This window comes from Eleutherodactylus coqui, chromosome 12 (genome assembly GCF_035609145.1).
Source record: "Eleutherodactylus coqui strain aEleCoq1 chromosome 12, aEleCoq1.hap1, whole genome shotgun sequence".
NCBI lineage: Eukaryota > Metazoa > Chordata > Amphibia > Anura > Eleutherodactylidae > Eleutherodactylus > Eleutherodactylus coqui.
The window spans coordinates 60,605,871-60,625,120 of record NC_089848.1 but is presented as its reverse complement, the minus strand read 5'-3'; the positions used below and the strand labels follow the sequence as shown (position 1 = coordinate 60,625,120).

Below are 19,250 nucleotides of genomic sequence, written 5' to 3'. Positions count from 1 at the left end.
TAAAAAGCACATTGCGCTTACCTGCATCAGCGTTCTGCAGCTTCTTCTTTTCTTCTTGTGAAGATGGCGCTGCTGGTCTTCTCCCACGGTGGACCGCAGGTCTTCTCCCATGGTGCACCATGGATTTTCTTCTCCTTCCTTGCTTTCCATTGCCGATTCCAGCCTCCTGATTGGCTGGAATCGGCACATGTGACGGGGCGGAGCTACGATGACGACGCGGTGACCAGCTCTCCGGCACGAGCGGCCCCATTCACGAGCCAGAAGACCGGACTGCGCAAGCGCGTCTAATCGGGCGATTAGACGCTGAAATTAGACGGATCCATGGCGACGGGGACGCCAGCAACGGAACAGGTAAGTGAATAACTTCTGTATGGCTCATAATTAATGCACAATGTATATTACAAAGTGCATTAATATGGCCATACAGAAGTGTATAACCCCACTTGATTTCGTGGGACAACCCCTTTAAGCAATGGAGAGGGACGGGGGGAGAGCGAGGAGAGAAATCTCCAGCCACCCCGCTGCGAGCCAGCGATACTCCTGTGCAACAGCATGGGAGCGAGTATATGCGGGGACGAGTGTTGGACATCGTTTGCTCGACAGTCGTCTTGTGTAAATGGGGCTTAAGCCTCAGTAGCTGATCCACAAGTGAGGCTGGACTGATGTCCATTAGTTTTAACCCCTTAGCTCAATCCTACTCGTTTTATCAGCTAATTATGACCACAACAGAGATTAATTTTTTGGTCATAAATTAGCTGATAAAGTGCAGGTGAGGAAAACTATGTAGTCAGTCTACCTTTACTGATGATCTCAGTCTGAATCACCTGAACTAGCAGCATTTATCTCTCTGAATGCAGGCTTACAGACTCTTAAGGCTCATTTACACGCAACGATTATCGCTCAAAATTCGCTCAACCAATGTATTTTGAGCGATAATCGTTGCATGTAAATGCTATCATTGTTTACTTTTCGGCCGACAATGATTTTTGGGTGAGCATAAAATCCATTGTTCGTCTGGGAAGCTGAAAGCAGGGACCACACACTATGTTCTCTACAGGGAGCGCTGATTACATTGTATCCAACTTGCAGCCACACAGCAGAACAAAAAGGCTGTATGCAGATAACAGACCACCTGCTGTTCTCCGTATACAGCTCCCGGAGGCTCATTTACATGCAAATGAAGGTAATAAGCTGTTAATGGGCATTATTGCCCATTAGCAGCTTATGTAAAACGATCGTTAAAACTGTCAATTCCCCTATCTTTTGAACAGATTTTGAGCGATCATCTTTGCATATAAATGGGCCTTTAAACAGAATGCAAGTTCATAAATATTCATAATTCTAGTAATTAGAAAATTATAGTACCAGTGTTTCTGATGGCGCAATGCGCCTCACAGCTGTGCTACATGCGTAGCTGTGACACACGCAGCTCTAGTACATCCATCCTGATGCCCAGGCACCACACATGCAATAATGTGAAGGACACGTGATGACGTCACTCTCATGTAATTAGGGACTGAGCTCAGAGACTCTGTGACTGATCACATAACGGTGACATCAAAGGTCCTGTCAGCACACAACTGCTGTCAGGCTCTGCATGTAATGACCACTTGTCCATGAGTGAGGGAGTTAGGACCTGTAATGACATCACAGTCATGTGATCAGGGGTGGAGCATGTGAAGCACTCACAACCGGGCAAGTGGTCGTTAGTAGTTTGATGTTTCTCCCTTATACATACCTTATAGAATACATAATTTAATAGTTTCCTCTATGTGCTGGCAGCTGATTGGCCTGTTAAACCAATTCTTGACTGACTGAAGGCTAAAATGATCCAATTTTAATATATATTTTTTCCTGTTCTCCTAGGAAGAAAAGGCAAGGTGCACTACATATGCTGATGATGCGGCCAAGATGGAATTAAAGTGGAAAGAACAACTCAAAGTTAATGAAAGTGTCAAACTTCATCTTGCTGTCCTTGAGGATCAATATAAAGTAAGAGCATACAATCAAAAACATAGACGCCATAGGTTCTAGCAGACACCATTGTATAGTCAGTCATGTTCTTTTTGGTGTAAATATTTCACATTCCAGCTCTTTTATAAAGCTTTTTGGGATCCTCCACACACTATTTTGTGTATTTTTTTTGGGTGGGGGGTGGGGGGTGATTGTTTTTTCTTTTAATTAAGTAGGGGGGGGGGGGCAACTTGGCATTTCTGTTATTTTTGTTCAGACATTTCTGATATTTTTCCCTCTATAGAGCACTATGAGGCTATGTGCCATACCGAATAGAGGCAACATTTGTAAAGATGCACAAACACAATAGTTAATTGGCCACAACATTATTTGCCGTAAATATAGAGGGGTTTCCTGCCATTTTATTTATTTTTTTCCTAAAAACATTGTGTGAAGACACTTAAATTAATCCATGTGTCCCAATGTCAGCTAACCTAAATACACAAGTTTCAATTAAAGTAGTGCTAATTGCCTTATTTATGAAATCCGTGTGCCATCTTGTTCTGCAAACTTGTATGCCAGATTTGAAAGAAGGCCGTGACCAGAGCGGCCGCAGCGGTTAGCAGATGTATTAGGAGCTTGTCATTCCTGGCCACAGTGCTTTCTGTAACATGTGCGTTCCCGTTTGTAAAAACTGTGCAGTAACATTGTATTCTCCTAGATTCAGTGCTCAGCCCTGTCATAAAAGGCAGCATCTGTGTTACACCGTACGCACCCGGCGCAGTCCATGTATTAAGGAAAGCTCATTTGGCTGTGCTGGAAAAGGCAAATAGGTTAAGCTTGTTGGAGCACAATGTAATGCAGCACTGGGGAGGTATTATGTGCCTTTATGGTTCTGAAAATCTACTTGCCTACTTATGAGGCCGCTCAGTGAAAGGTGAGGAATGTTTCACATGATCACAACCACCTCTTAAGACCTGTGAAATCCAAGCCTTTTTCCAAGAGAGAAAATGCCCTCCGCTGCTCTCTGAGTGACTTATGTGCATTTGCACAATCTTCATCCTGTAATTCCTCTTTAAACATACTGCAGCGCAATGGAAAACTCAACTGGGCTCAGATACTGCAGTGAATAATGAAATGGTGTGCACACTGATGTGTATATGCAAATCTCATCCGTATACACCGCATGGACTTGCAGATGTAGTCTTTAAATGCTCCAGATGTATTACTGGGTCAGGGAGAGCACCTAGAAGGTGAGTGAGTGAGGAGACTTATAAGGACATTCATGCTCCTCTGGGTAATATGCAAATAAGGGAAATGGAACAATACCGTGACTCTACTGAATGATAAACCTGCCGTATTGTCTAGTCTGACGTCATATCACCTATTAGTTGGCTTAGTTTAATTGCCCCACACTTGAAAGCACAATATTGCATTTAAGTCACGGCTCATTTCACAAAACGATGCCCCTTTTGCAAAAATTACTAAATGCCCATTTAGTACAGTTTGACTGAGGCTGCCTACACACAACGGTGGATTTTTTGGTGCGGGCGTCCATACTGCAGATCTGCAACAAATACCGTCCATAGCATGCTATGGGAAATCGATTCTTCCTGCACACGGGCGGAATTCAATTGGGAAGGAAAAATCACAGCATGCTTTATTCTTGCGCAAATCCTGCACGGACAATGGAAGCCGTCTGACCCGCGGCCCTTCCGCAATGATGTTGTGAAAGGTCACGGGTATTGGTATCATCGCCTAGCGTGAGAAAAATCAATATACAGGTCCATCTGCAGTACAAATGAAAAAGAAAGCACACCGGTACGCGGGGGCCCCTGCCACGGTCAGAGCCAGAACCGGCATGCAGAATCCGGCTCTGTCATGTGCAAGCCCCTTATTGTAGTGGGCTCAGATCTGTATTTACTTTAACCACATAAATGTAGTATTTATGTCATATGTTAATTTCTGTTCTGATTGCCTACACATAGGGGCAGGTTCTATCATGTGTGTTCTTTGGTTAGGATTATTTGTTGCAACTTTCTGACTATGCTTAGCTGCGTCTCATTTTTCAAAATGTTGCACACAGCTTGTTAAATTGGTCACAAATACCTTCTTTCTCTGGTGTGAAAGTTCAGGCGCTGTCTACGTAGACCAGAAAAATTTGCATTTTAGGGCAAAATTGAGAGGCAATAGCTCCGATAAATCTCCCCCGTAATTTTGGAGGAGGCGAACATCTTACGCAGTAAAACTGTAGATTTTTTTTTTCTATTTTGTATTGGGGCACATTTATCAATGTACTTGTGTCGTATAATCGGTGTAAGTGCATGGAAAAATATGGCGTTCATGCTGAATGCTATAGTTTTAACCCTTTCCAACCCAATTTGTATCCTGCTTTTCCTAGGGGGCTTACTGTTTTTCTGCTGTTATACAATGGCGCTATCTGCTGGCTAAAGCCAGTACTGCATGAGGTGACACTTTGGATAGGCTCAGAAAGCAGAGAGGCTGGCAATATACAGTAAGAGAACCCCGACGGACGTCTTCCAACATCGGAACTGTACAGCCTTAAATCATAATGTCTTTAGACGACAGACAGTGGATTGGAAAGGGTTAATGCCACTGCAGAACCTTGAGTGTTGGAAAAGGTAGCAGAAGCTTTGGGGCCGTGCCTAGGCCAACACATTTACTAACCAAAAATGGCAGAAACCTGTTCTCTATCCAGTGTAAAAATACTATCGGAGACCGAAGGTTTGTGCCATGGAGACCAAGGGGTCTGCGGTGCCGTCCAAGGTCTGTCCTGGTTTCCTTCGCTGCATGGAAGACGGAACCAACGCTGGCTTCACAAGAACCGTAATCTGAAACCAGCCTAACTTAGTAAATCACCATTTAAGTGTCTCGGTGACACAAAAGCAAAGCTTAGGACTTAAATCTCACTCCGCTGACTGACAGGCAAATGTTTCTGTTCTTCCATGAAGTCTGATGATAAGAGATATTGTCCTCTCCCAGATCTCAGCATCAAGCTCTCCCCAGTGTGTGTGACAGAGATAAGGCGCTCGGTGCAGGGAAGGCGGCCATGTATGAAATATGGCTGCTGGGATATGTTCTAACCTCCTGACTTTAGGGTTATGTTTTATAGCATGTCAGTCCCGAGAAGTAAAGTCGCCCTTTGCTGTACAGAACTTCAAACCTCAAACAGATGACTCTTTTTCCCTGAGAGTGGAGCACAAATTAAATGTGTCACATGATGAAAGATTGTAGCAATTTACCCCGATTTTGTTATTAATGTTCTTACTCTCTGCCTTAGAGTGTGCGCTGGTTTATGAGCATCTCGGTGACATACTAATCGCTAATTCAAGCACCTTTATACACTACTTGCATATCTGCTGTCAGAGATCACACGTGGGTGGTATGAGCCCTGGTGTAAGTCTAGACTCAAAGACTGAGAGGAACAGACATGGGGTGAGGAGGACAGAGGCGTAATTGGATAAAGTGCGGAGGAAATGCAGCAGACTCTGTTAGTCCTGTGAAACCGAATGGTGGATATAGCAAGACATGGCTCATTAATGAGGAAGAGTTATACATAGATGATGGAAAAGGAGGCGCGATGATGATGGCATGGAATGAGATAACATGACAAAAGGGACAGGAGATTAAAAAAAAACATATTTTGTGGAGAGAATAATGTGTGTGTGTGTGTGTGTGTGTGTGTGTGTGTATCTCATTTATATATCTCATTTATATATATCCCACTATTTGATGTTTCCACAGATACAGCTGGCAGAGAAAGATCGGGAAATATCGGAGCTAAATTGCCATGTGGAAGTTCTGCTGAGCGAAAAGAATAAACAGGAGAATGACCTAAAGGTAAAAGCTAAACGCACGACCTAAGGTAACTTCTACATAAGAGGTTGTCTTAGTGTTTAGACGGCGCTGTACCGTGTCCAGTAGTAATCCTCTTATATGGCACCGTGGAACCGGGCAGCTACTGGTATAAAGCATTCTGAATTACTGGTCAGAAGTTAGGATACTAGTAGGAAAATGGTTCTAACCACTAAGGCCTCATGTCCACGGGCATAATTGAATTGTGGAATCCACATGGGTCACCTGCGTGGATAATCCACAGTTCAGTATGCCCATAGACTATCATTGAGTATCCGCAGGTATTTAGATGCCTGCGGATGTCTTTTTTTTTTTTTTACCCCGCGTGGGGATCACACATGGGGGAAAAAACGCAGCATGCTCCATTTCTCGTCCGTATCATTGGGGGCCACAGCCTAGACCATGGGATATAGCCACTGCCCTAGGAGGCGACACTAAGCAAAAAAAGTGTTAGCTCCTCCCCGCTGGCTATATCCCCCCCTGCAGGCACTCAGCTAATTAGTCTTTAGCTTAGTGTCTGCTAGGAGGCAGACGTAGGAAAAGCTATTCGCGGGAATCCCAGGAGTCGGGGCTTTTCCCTGGCTTTACTGGCCTCCCGGGGGAGACGCAGGCAGGGGGTGTCTCCACCACTACTGCGGCGTCTCACCCAGAGAAGAAAAAGGGGCCCGACCATGCAATGCGCATCCGAGTCGGTTACCCGCCAGCCATAGGGCTCCCCCTCCCTGGAGTAGCGCACTGTCTGACGGTGACGCGTAGGGGGCAGCACTGCTGGAGCTGTCGACGTGTGGACAGGCTGTGGCCCCCAGAACAACACCAGAAAATAATCACTCGGGACTCCCTCCTCGCAGCGGCGGCAGCGGCAACAAGACGCAGGTTACCTGGGCATCACAACTCTCGGACGGCAGAGAAGCAGCAGCGGCGGCAGTTTCTCCCTTGGCAGGGATAGAAGCGGAGCGGGGCAGGGCAGGGCAGGACGCCGGGGCGCCGGCCGGCAAGCCACTTCCGGGCGCGGCGCTCCGGGGGGCGGAGCGCCGTCGTCACGGCCGGAAGACGTCACTTCCGGGTCACGGGGACGCTTCCCGGCCAGGCCACGCCCCCTCCGAGCGCGGCAAGCTTAAAAAGGGCAGCCAGGAAAAAGAATGGCCGCTCTCTGCAGCACAGCGTGTCAGCTTGCCTACACGCACGCCGGAGCCTGGCACTGTGCAGCTCCCCGAGCCCGCAGCAGCAGCCCTCCTGAGCAGCAGCCCGCCTGAGCAGCAGCCCGCCTGAGCAGCAGCCCGCCTGAGCAGCAGCCCGCCTGAGCAGCAGCCCGCCTGAGCAGCAGCCCGCCTGAGGGGCAGCAGCGCTTCTGAGCAGCAGCCGTCCAGCCATCCGACTCTGCAGTGTCCCTCTGCTGTGGAGAAGCATCCGGACAGCAGCAGCACCTCCTGTCTCGGGCACCAGCAGCAGTGACAACGCCGCAGCAAGTCCCTGCCACAACGCCTGCCGGGTCACCAACGCTACGAGGTCGTGTGTGTGTACCCGCGTCGACTCCCGACAACATTCAAACGTCAGGACCAGAGGCTCCAGCTGGACCAGGGGAACCGCACAAACAGCTGCCAGACCGGGTAAGCCTTGCCCAAGGCGGCACTTTGCGGTGTTCTCCCCTCGCCCTCCCCTCCCCCCCCTGCAGGCATTCCTGTAAACGGTACCCACCAGTTGCAAATTGTGTTGTGTTACCATGTCTGACCCCAGATCAGAGGGTTCCAGCCCGGCCAAGGGGAGGGTGAAGCACTACGCTTGCTCTACATGCAGCGTTAAATTTGCGTACGGTCAAACCGACCCCCGCTGCGCGGGATGCACCACGGCACGCGCTCCCCCAGGGACTCCGGTGCCCCCCGCCGCCCCTGTGGAGCCAGGGCCCGAGCCCCAATGGGCAAGGTCCCTGGCTGCTGCCGTTTCCGGCCTGGCCTCATCCTCTGCGGCAATTTTACGCCGGTTAGAGCTTAGCTCCGACGCGTCCTCCTCGGAATACGCACAAGGGAGGACACGCAAGAGGAGGAGGTCCCGCAGTAGCGAGGACTCCCCCCGGAGGTCACGGCGCACCAGGAGGTCAGGTAGGTCCCCCAGGTCCAGGCGGTCCGGGGACTCTCGCGGCTCCCACGGCTCCAGAGAATCTGTGCATACGTATCATAGATCACGGCACTCGTCGCGATCCCGATATTCTACAAGACAGGCCCGGGCTCACCATGAGTCCCCACGAGCGTCGTGCTCTCGGGCATCCCATGACACGACACAAACGGCAGGTGAGGGCAGTGGGTCGGAAGACTACGACCGCTCTGATGCCTCGTCAATGTCTGAACTAGACGAAGAGCAAGTGTCACGCCTAGCCAGCCTAATGGACAGCCTGGTGATATCCGTAAGGGAAACCCTCCAGGTTACGGAAGAAACAGTAGAAACGGCCCCGTCCACGGTGTCGTTTAGACGACAGAGGAAATCACGACAGGTCTTTCCGGACCACCCGGATTTCTCGGAAGCCCTTAACAAGGAGTGGCAGAACCCGGATAAAAAATTCAGGCAACCCGGGAAGACTTGGGAAATTACTTACCCGTTCCCAGGGGGCTTGAAAAAGAGTTGGGCGGTACCTCCAGTAGTCGACCCACCCGTGTCACGACTAGCTAAGAGCACAGCATTGCCAACAGCCGAAGTAGCGACGCTAGCGAACCCGCAAGACAGGAAGCTGGACACCTTGGCAAAAACAGTGTTTCAAGCCACAGGCACAGCCTCGCAACCGATATTTGCGGCTGCATGGGTCAGTAAGGCGTCCACAGCCTGGGCCAAACAATTACGGAAAGACATCATAGCAGGCGCTCCACCAAGCGAGTTGCTCGAGCTGACAGATAATATCATACAGGCAAATAAGTTTGTATGCACAGCTCAGCTTGACGCAGCCAAATTTGTGGCCCGGGCGTCCGCCGCATCGGTAGCGACAAGGAGAACACTCTGGCTGAAGAGCTGGTCAGCGGATACAGCGTCCAAAATAGCGCTAACGAAATTGCCGTTTGAAGGAGACAGACTATTCGGCCCCAAACTGGATGTCATGATAAAGGACGCCACAGGCGGCAAGAGCACGTCACTACCGCAAATGGCGGCAAGGAAGGAGAAGGCCCCATTAAGAAAGAAGCCGTTCTTTAGGCCCTTTCGGCGCTTTCCATCCCGCCCAGGGGCGGGGCAGTGGTCCCACTCTACGAGAACCCCTGCAGAGTCAAAGAGGGGCCCCTCATTTAAAACAAAACAGCTGTGGCGACCACGACCCGGAACATCGAAAATGGCGGGACCAAAAAACGTGGCATGAGGCACTGCCCCCACCCAGTGTCACCAGGGTGGGGGGCAGACTCTCCCAATTTTGGGAGACATGGGGGAGGCGCGTGAACGACAAGTGGGTACAGGAGATTGTGACATCCGGGTACTCAATCGAATTCACAACCCTCCCACGGAATTTTTTCTGCAAGTCCAGAGTGCCGTCCTCTCCGGAAGGGGTAGCCAACTTACAACAAGCAGTACAGAACCTACTAGCACAAGGGGTTGTGAAACCAGTGCCAGGAGCCCAGGAGAGGCAGGGGTTCTACTCGAACCTTTTCCTAGTACCCAAAAAGGATGGCAGAGTGAGACCGGTCCTGGACTTAAGGAGATTGAATCGATTCGTCAGGACAAAACATTTCCGGATGGAGTCAGTCAAGTCCGTGATAACATCCATGCAGCCGGGGGAATTTCTGTCCTCGATAGATATCAAGGACGCCTACCTTCATATCCCAATCCGGGAAACACATCAGAAATTCCTCCGCTTCGAAACACAGGGAAGGCACTTTCAGTTTACGGCGCTGCCATTCGGCCTGTCTACGTCACCAAGAGTTTTCACGAAGGTACTAGCGGCAGTGATGGCGCTAGTTCATGCGGAAGGTATAGAAGCTATTCCATACCTAGACGACATACTAATAAAAGCACCATCGTTGGACGACAACGTCAGGAGCCTGAACGTCACGATAAAAACCCTACAAGAATTCGGCTGGATAGTGAACCACGAAAAGTCATGCCTAAAACCAACACAACGTTTGCAATTTCTGGGCATGATATTCGACACCAGCCTCCACCGGATCCGGCTACCTCAAGCAAAGGCACACAAGCTCCGGCAGGGCGTCCGGTCCCTAAGGCAGGGGAAACCACTGACCATCAGATACTGCATGGCTATCCTGGGCCAGATGGTGGCAGCATTCGAGGCAATCCCTTTCGCTCAGTTCCGATCAAGGATGTTACAACACCTGATACTGTCACGCTGGGATGGGTCTCGGCTGACCCTGGAACGGCAGATCCAGATAACCCCTCAGGTCCGGGGGTCACTGAAATGGTGGCTGAGACCTGGCAGACTGCAGGCAGGGCGACCGTTGGGCCCCAGGCAATGGACAGTAGTGACGACGGACGCCAGCCTTTCGGGTTGGGGCGGAACACTGAGGGACCAATCGGTTCAGGGAGAGTGGTCACAAAGAGAGGCAAGGCTTCACATAAACATTCTAGAACTGCGAGCTATCTACCGGACGCTCCAACACTTCGGGCCCAGTCTCAAGAGAAAAAGCGTACGCATTCAGACGGACAACACCACAGCGGTGGCCTATATCAACCGGCAAGGTGGGACACGGAGCTCGTCGGTAATGAGCGAGGTGGCAGCCATACTGACATGGGCAGAGAGGCATCTAAGCTCAATATCCGCGGTGTACATCCCCGGAGTAGAAAACTGGATGGCGGATTACCTAAGCCGGGAAAGGATAGATCCCGGCGAATGGGGCCTGCATCCAGAAATTTTTCAGACGATATGCCGGAAATGGGGCACACCAGATGTGGACCTCATGGCGTCACGGTTGAACTGCAAGATACACCCATTTGTGTCCCGAGCCCGGGACCCACAGGCGGCGGCAACCGATGCCCTGACAATTCCGTGGAGGGAGTACAAACTCCTATACGTATTCCCGCCAATCCCGCTCATACCGAGGATCCTGGGAAAAATCAAGCAGGAAGGGCGACCGGCGATATTGGTAGCACCAAATTGGCCAAGAAGGAGCTGGTACGCGGCCATCATGGAGATGCTGTACGACACACCGTGGCACCTTCCGGAGCGAAGAGACCTGCTATCCCAGGGGCCTTTTGTTCACCCGGATTCCAGGTCTCTACATTTGACGGCCTGGCCGTTGAGACCGAGGTATTGAGAAGGAAGGGTTATGCGGAGAATGTCATCCAGACAATGATACGAGCCAGGAAAGCAGCCTCATCAGCAATCTACTATAGAGTCTGGAAGCGCTTCTTCATCTGGTGCGAGGAGAGGCGTTTACAACCAATGCAATTTTCGGTGTCCAGGATTCTTGCATTCCTACAATCAGGCCTTGAAGTAGGATTAAGGGTAGGGTCGCTGAGGGGCCAGGTATCAGCACTAACGGTACTGTTCCAAAGACCAATTGCAAACAGGATGGCAGTACGGACTTTCCTGCAAGGAGTTGCCCATACAACACCCCCGTTTAAGCCCCCGGTCCAAACTTGGGAGCTCAATCTCGTGTTAGACACTATTACGGACCAGCCGTTTGAGCCGCTCAAGGAAATCCCGATGCGGTTACTAACCTGGAAGGTGGCATTCCTCGTCGCCATCACATCGATCCGAAGGGTCTCGGAACTAGCGGCACTGTCTATACAAACACCATATATGGCCTTTCACCAGGACAAAGTGGTACTAAGACCATCACCCGAGTTTTTACCAAAAGTAGTCTCTCAGTTTCATATTAATGAGGAAATCGTTTTGCCCTCCTTTTGTCCAAATCCAGTACACAAAAAGGAAAAACTACTACACCACCTGGACGTAGTAAGGGCACTGAGAACCTATGTGAAGAGAACAAGGGATTTCCGCAAGACCAACTCCCTCTTCGTTATTCCGGAGGGGACTCGAAGGGGCCTAGCAGCTTCAAAAGTCACCCTATCAAAATGGATAAGGTCCCTGATAACGGAAGCATATCGAGCCTCGGGACGCTCGCCACCATTTCGGGTTACGGCCCACTCCACACGGGCGGTGGGGGCCTCCTGGGCAGTCCGTCATGGAGCCTCAGCCCTCCAGGTGTGCAAGGCAGCCACCTGGACGTCCGTGCATACATTTTCGAAATTTTATAGAGTCCATATAGCCGCATCATCCGATGCCGCTCTTGGACGGAAAATCCTGCAGGCGGCAGTCGTTTGACCGCACGTGCAGTGCCCACCCAGTATATGTTTTTTTCGGGACTGCTTGTGAACGTCCCATGGTCTAGGCTGTGGCCCCCAATGATACGGACGAGAAACAGATATTTTTGGTATAACTTACCGTAAAATTTCTTTCTCGTCACGTTCATTGGGGGCCACAGCACCCACCCCTTATTATTTAGGCGGTTGCCGGAACTCTCTGTTCTTCGGTCATTTTTTTGGTGGCAAAGAATTACACCAGATTTATGTTTGGTATGTATATAACACAATATGTATAAATGTACTCCCACTGGCTACCTACTGCTTGCAGACAGACTAATTAGCTGAGTGCCTGCAGGGGGGGATATAGCCAGCGGGGAGGAGCTAACACTTTTTTTGCTTAGTGTCGCCTCCTAGGGCAGTGGCTATATCCCATGGTCTAGGCTGTGGCCCCCAATGAACGTGACGAGAAAGAAATTTTACGGTAAGTTATACCAAAAATATCTGTTTTTCTGCGGATCTCGCAGGGACGGCTTTCATTGAAATCAGTGGAAGCCGTCTGATCCGCCACACGCCTGCAGCTGACTCTACAGGCGTGCCGCAGATCTGCAGGAAAGCAGGAGATGTTTTTTTAAAACGCGTGACACACCGGCTGGCGTGCCGAGCACATCCGCCATGCCGAAGAAAGAAGATCCGGTCCATGACGGAGGAGACCCGCGCTGCATCCGGACAGGTGAATAAATGTATTTTTTGCCTCTTGTCTGTGGGTATTGCAGGAATCCGCTGCGGGTTCCACACTCAGAATCCGTGCGTGCCTGTGGACATGAGGCCTTAATGGGGTTGTCCCACAAAATCAAGTTCTCCCCTATTCACAGGATAGGGGTTGACCTGCTGCTCAGTGCGGGACCCCCACTGATCCTGAAAAGGGAGGTCCAGCACATCTAGGTATGAACACAGTGGCAGTCGTACATGTGCAGTGTCCGTCCATCCATTCACAGACTGCATTGTGCCGTTCATGCCGTGTGTGCATATTTTATACAGGGTGATTCAAAAGTCAGGGCCACCTGGAATATCCTCTAAACAAAGAGAGATGCTAGTAGAAAATGTGTAGAACACTTAGATGGGTGGGGGAAGGCTTTTTGCCACTATTGTGGTGCCTGTTGGCCACTTGGGTGGCGTCCATCTTGGATTCAGACCAATCAAGTTCACTGGAAAGGGGGTCATGGGATACATGATGTAAGGGTAAAACTACATCAGAAGTTGACAGCAGCAGCCATTTTTTTCAATATTTTTAACCATTTTTTGAGTTCTGAATGATGTCCTGTTGAGTATTAATAAAGTTATGTCATATGGAAAACACAAATTGCATGTTTTTCAGGTAATAGAAGGGGCCGTTAACAATGAAGGACAGAATTGAGATCATCCTGTTGGTCAGTAACAAAAGTTCACAGGGGGTGGCCGAAGCTTTCAATCACTAGCAACCAGGAAGAGCCAGTGAGCACACAAAGGATCAGGAGATGGATTCAGAAGTTCAACTGATGGTGTCCAGGGCGAACCGGAAACTGGAGAACGTGGCACACACAATTGGAGAAACTGCACAAACGAGCAGTTCTTGGTTTGCCCCGGACACTACCAGTTTCCCTGAACTTCTTAATCAGTGTCCAGGGCAAACAGAGAACTGGTCATCCAAGCAGTGTTTCTAATCCCCAGGGGTCGACGGCTGTACTAGCTGTTTTTTCATGAAGACTCCACATAAAAGCTCCAGGAGACTGGCATTGGAGCACGGTGTCAGTCAAGTGCTCCGGTCTGTACTGGACACTGCCAGTTTCCCTGAACTTCTCAATCAGTTTCCTGCACTCATTGGCTCTCTTCCTGGGTGTTCTCAATTTGAAAGCCTCAGCTACTTTGTGAACTTCTGTTACTGACCATCAGGATGATATTCCAGGTGGCCCTGACTTTTGAATCACCCTGTATATGATGTCTGTTGCTCATCGGCACACGCAACAATTGAAGCATGCTTTATTTTCTTTCTCACGGGCCTGAAATCTAATTATTTGGACCAACTATCATAATTGCGATCGTTCATCCCCATAGTCTGGCTGTAGAGTTCCCTCTTCACTGATTGCCTGTAGATGATTTTTGTGTTTGCTAAAACTAAACAAACAAGCGTTCACTCGTCAATCAGCTGATCGCTGGTCCTTTCACACAGACAATTGTTGGGCAAACAAGTGTTTAGAGAGCCCAGACCTGTAGCATGGATGTGTACAGACTTGTAGAGTCATACGCAATTTTCCCCAATGTCTAAAATGGGCAAGAGGGTCATACAGTGAGAGACACTGTTGTATGTTATGATGCTGTTCTTACTCGTTGTGCAGTTTGGTGCCTGCTAGTAAATGTATGTAATGTTAAAGGGAACCTGTCACGTCCTTACAGCGCCATAAACTAAGTCACGATGCTGTTAGGAGAGGTGACAGCGAGCCGGATGATGTATTGTTTTATACTTACCCGCTCCCTGGTTCCTGTGCTGCACCTACCGAACATCGCACATAAATCCGACGCTTTTTAGATTACCATGGCACGCTTACCCATACAAGTCTGTGCGAGCGTGTGCACACGGGAATCTGAAGAGAGATTTCTGTGCGTTCTGCGATCCTCAGCAGTTGACAGTGTAGGAATTAGGGAGTGGGTGAGTATAAAAAAATATGTATCAGCCGGCTCCCTGTTAACTTCCCCAACAGGGGACTTCGTTTATGGTGGACTGGGAAGATGACCGCTTCCCTTTGTTTCTCTTGGCAACTCCTTTTATAGGAACTTGAACTCAATTTGCAAAGACTGTCTGCAAGGGCAGCAAGTGATCCTGCATTACCCAGCACCAGCTCACAGGGATTGCAGTTCTTTAATCCCTACTGTGAAGAACACCGAGAGGCTCCTGTAATCCCAATACAGACTCCTGTCCTGCAGTTTGGAAATCCTTATGCATCACAGGCCACCAGAGGTGAGTGATGGCCATTGCTAGTCCAATAGGAGTTCTAGCGCAATCAAAGCATTCATTAAAGGGCTTTTCCATTTCAGGAATCCCATTTCAATGTGTTTAAAATTGCAAAACGATGCACTTGCCTATAAGATGTTTATTTCCAAAATGCTCCGTTCTCCATATATAGCAGCTATTGAATCCTCTGCCCTCTTATTGTTTACTGCTTGTTGCCAAGGAAACCGGCTACTATCTCTATAGAAAGAAAGAGCAGAGCACAACAGTAGCTGGTGGCCGGACCGAAAACTACCGTGCATGCGCTGCTGAGATCCCGGCCATCAGATTTAGATGAAAGAAATGTCCAAGTGCCGGCCTCCTCTGTTACTACTTTCCATAGAAGAGGTGGTCTGTTTCCCTGGCAACAAGCGGTAAATAACCAGAGGAATCCATAGCTGTGATATCTGGAGAACGGAGCATTTTGGATATAAAGATCTTATAGGGGAATTAGATGTGGTGCAACTTTTAACACATTCAAATAAGATTCTCGAGATGGGAATAACCTTTTAGTGGCCGTAGGAAAGTTGTGGGCGCTATAAATTGGAAAATGGGTATTTAGCATCCTCCATGTTCAGTACTTATGTACATCTGGTACTGCGGTTTTCTTATTTCTCCCACTTGATCAGGTTATCTTATAAGTATTATCTACATGTTGTTCTCTTCTCGGAGTACATATGGGGAAAGTCCGATGCTAAACTTGTTCACATTACGTTTTAGTACATGCATTACTTAAAATAGTCCTTGTTTGGTCTTTATTTGAATTTAAAACTAAGCCTTCCTGCCCATTGCAACCAATCAGAACTTGGCTTTCATTTCTTAAACGGCTTTAGAAAAATATAAGCTTCTCTGTAATTGGTTGCTATGAGGGCAATAAGATCAGTGCTTTTTTTATTGGACTGGTCAGATAAATGAGGCCCACTGGCTTCTTATCTTGTGCAGTCTGTAAATGAATCCCCCATCTTTTCTTGTCATTTATTAGATGGTGCAGATGGAGCTTTCTGTCCAGATGAAGTACAGGGTCCTCCCGTGAGGCCACCCTCATGGGGCCTGGTCGATAAGGTGGTCTGCAGTCAACCCGCTAGGAATCTTAGCCGGCCAGATGGTTTGGAAGATCCTGACGAGAATAATTTGGTAGGCTTACCACTTTTTCTTTCATTATATTAAATTATTTGTGCAGATACCAAATATAAGCATTTTGTAAGCTACTTGTTCATGCCTTCCCACAGTGCACTGTGTAAATATATACATATGGCGGTACACCTGGAAAGTCCTTCCTGTGAACCACTATGACACAGGCTGGCATATGGGCTTGTCCTGCAAAGAAACAAGCCCCTATATGGCATAGTGGTAAAATAGAAAAGTCATGGCTTTTGGAACTCCAAGACGGAAAAAAGGTTCAGTTTCAGACTGTACCATATCGGGTGATTTCGCCTTCCCCTATATGGCAGCAGGATATAACAGGAGGAGGAAAAACTCTGAGCTCTGTGATATATAGGCTTGTATGATTTCGAGCAGGATTGAGCCATAAATGCGAGTTGCGCCCGAGAGAAATAAACGCAACTCACATCGGGCAGCACACGGTCACTAAAATCGGCCTTCCTTTGTCAGGGCACCCGTTTACCATTAAAGGGATCCTGAGGCCAGGTTCATGAAGTTTATCTGGGCCGTGCAGAGTGACGGCTCTTTCCCTTTGTGTATCGGGAGAGAGCTGTCGTTCTGTAGGATGCGGGCAGGAAGAAGCCGATACGGCTCACCTCTATGACTCAGGGGTCGGCTCCGGATCAAACTTCATGAACCTGGTGATCGAACACCTTTTAAATAAATGTTACATTTTATAAAGGCAGGAGTGATCTTCGATGTAGCGATGAAACGAATAGACTTACGGATTGGACTGTAGAGGAAAGAACCCGCAGCGGCAGTATTACTGCACAACATGACAAGAAGCAGCAGCAGACACTTGGCTTCTATGTGCAGATGCTTGTCATCAGCCCTGAATACATCACCAGCCCGTGGTGTAAGAGTGACGGATACGACGCTCCGCTGTCACCGGGTTACATGTTTGTTTATGAAGATTTCCCGTCTTGAAAGCCCTGAACACATTAGTGATTTTATGTCTTCGTTATAAATGCGGCTGATGGCGGTTATTTATAGAGTTTGGGTCATTTTTTATTTCTTGAATTAGTCTCTTCAGCATTGTGACACCTTTTAACGAATCCCGCGACTCATTGAGCCCTATGACAATTGTATTAGCAGAACAACCTCTCATGTGGCAGAGAGACAATCGGTAATGGCGCTGCCCTCGCTCCGCGGTACACGATACATCGGGCGCATCAAGATCTTTTTGATTTCTTAAATTAAATTGAAATGTCAGTGTGTTCCAGATTTGCTCTTCTACATTTAGACTGAAGGCCTCTTTGATCGGAGCAGAATCCGTCTGATGAGGAATACTTATGTGCTGAACACTTTGCTCTTTGCAGTACAGCGGTACCATGACCTGTTCCTCATTTAGTCTACTTTGCTGTGTTTAATTGCTATTAACCTTTGCAGAAACTGATAAGTTCTTGGACAGGTATGATAATAGTCTTGGCATTCAGCACCCACAATGGAGAGAAGCAGAATTTCTTCCTCCAGCCTTCAGGTTCTCGCTGGCTTTGATTGACGATAATTAGGAGGCCTATCATCATTCCTTCCCTAACCATTCTTATGGTCCAAAACATTTGCCCACAGATGTCGCCCACCTTCACCCTCACCCTCTGCACATTGTCTCCTTCCCTTCCCGCCAGAGACATTGTGCTTGACAAGAGAGTTCTTTCTTCTAGTCAGCCGTGGAACTTTAATTAACACCACTTTCCTTTCAACCTGAGATTTTACCCTTTCGCATATTAAATAGAGACTGTGTATTCGGCCTTATGTGTTCGTGCATTGAACTTGTAACTTCAGGCCTAATTTATATACACAACCGTATTTTTGGTCTGTTTGCTGTCCAGATCTACAACAGATTAGACTTGGGTGTAAACAAGCCCATAGTAGTCAATAGGCCGATTCTCGTATCTGTGTGTGGGGGGGGGGGGGGGGGGGATTGCAGCATACTTATGTTGTCCAATTTGCAGATGAGGCTGGCCCATTCAAGTCAATGGGGGACAAGAAAAAAAATGGGCAACACACGGAGGTAGTGTGTATCCGTCTGCATTCCACAGATCCATTGCTAAGAGGTGCGGAACCAGAGAAGTTGATAAACCGGGGAGATTTCAAGAGTGTGGGGTTTTTTGGGGGTTTTTTTTTTGCTCCCTCCCCATCCTCTAAATTTGTGGAAGTGAAAAATGAATGAAAGTGTGGGAAACAAAATGGACATTTGAAACTTCGAATGCCTGAAAAATTGTACTTTTGTGTTTAGACGCAGCATGGACAAGCTTTTACTTTTAAATAGTTGTGCAAGTTGGACAGTTTCGGTCAGTTTTTACACACACAAAAAAACATCATGGCCTATAGACACAATGGGCAGGAGGAGACTTATTAACCTCTACAGTTCCAGAGGTCATTACGCAGGGATGGGGAGGAGGTGAGCTGTGATCATTCCCTACTGTGAATGGTTGTTACTCTGTTATCTGTACCTAGGTGTTACCTTTCATTACAATCCTGCCTGTAGTGATAATGAGATGACCGTTTTTTTTTTCTGCAAAGCAGGACTTGTCAGACTATTATTGGGCTTGGTGGTCAGTGCGAAAAATGCAGGATAATGGAAAGAGAGAAGCCCTGTCATGCAGCACCCACTCAGGCCCGCCCTACCCAGTACACGGTGTTGTCTGGAGCCTTTCTTTCAAGGGGTTGTACCAGGATCACAGGTTATCCACTACCCACAGGATAGGGAATAACTCGCTGATCAGTGGGGGAAGACCCTCACTAATCCCAAGAATGGGGATACTGTGTCCACTGTCATTATCACTGTGGGCTTGCTTCACCTCCTGCAATGAAGAGTGCTGGTCACACAAACACATTGACGCTAAGTGGGACTGCCAGAGATGGCGGAGTGGCAAGCACTGGGGTGTTTCCGTCTGCTAATTGAAATGAATGGAGTAGCGGCTTCTCATACTCGGACAGCGCTCTATTCATTCTGAGGTCACTGTGGGGCGAGAAGCAACCCTGCAATGACAGGCAATGGGGGACA

The 19,250-nt window shown here is 48.5% G+C and overlaps 1 protein-coding gene across 1 annotated transcript in view; it reads left to right on the top strand.

Moving 5' to 3' along the window:
* Positions 1-19,250, top strand: part of TAX1BP1 (Tax1 binding protein 1) — a 121,420-nt gene that overhangs the window by 94,318 nt on the left and 7,852 nt on the right. Inside the window, exons 13-16 of the mRNA XM_066585793.1 lie at positions 1,867-1,992; positions 5,719-5,814; positions 14,866-15,052; positions 16,065-16,216. Of these exons, the coding sequence (XP_066441890.1) occupies positions 1,867-1,992; positions 5,719-5,814; positions 14,866-15,052; positions 16,065-16,216 (561 nt within the window). The remainder of the gene's footprint in view (positions 1-1,866; positions 1,993-5,718; positions 5,815-14,865; positions 15,053-16,064; positions 16,217-19,250) is intronic.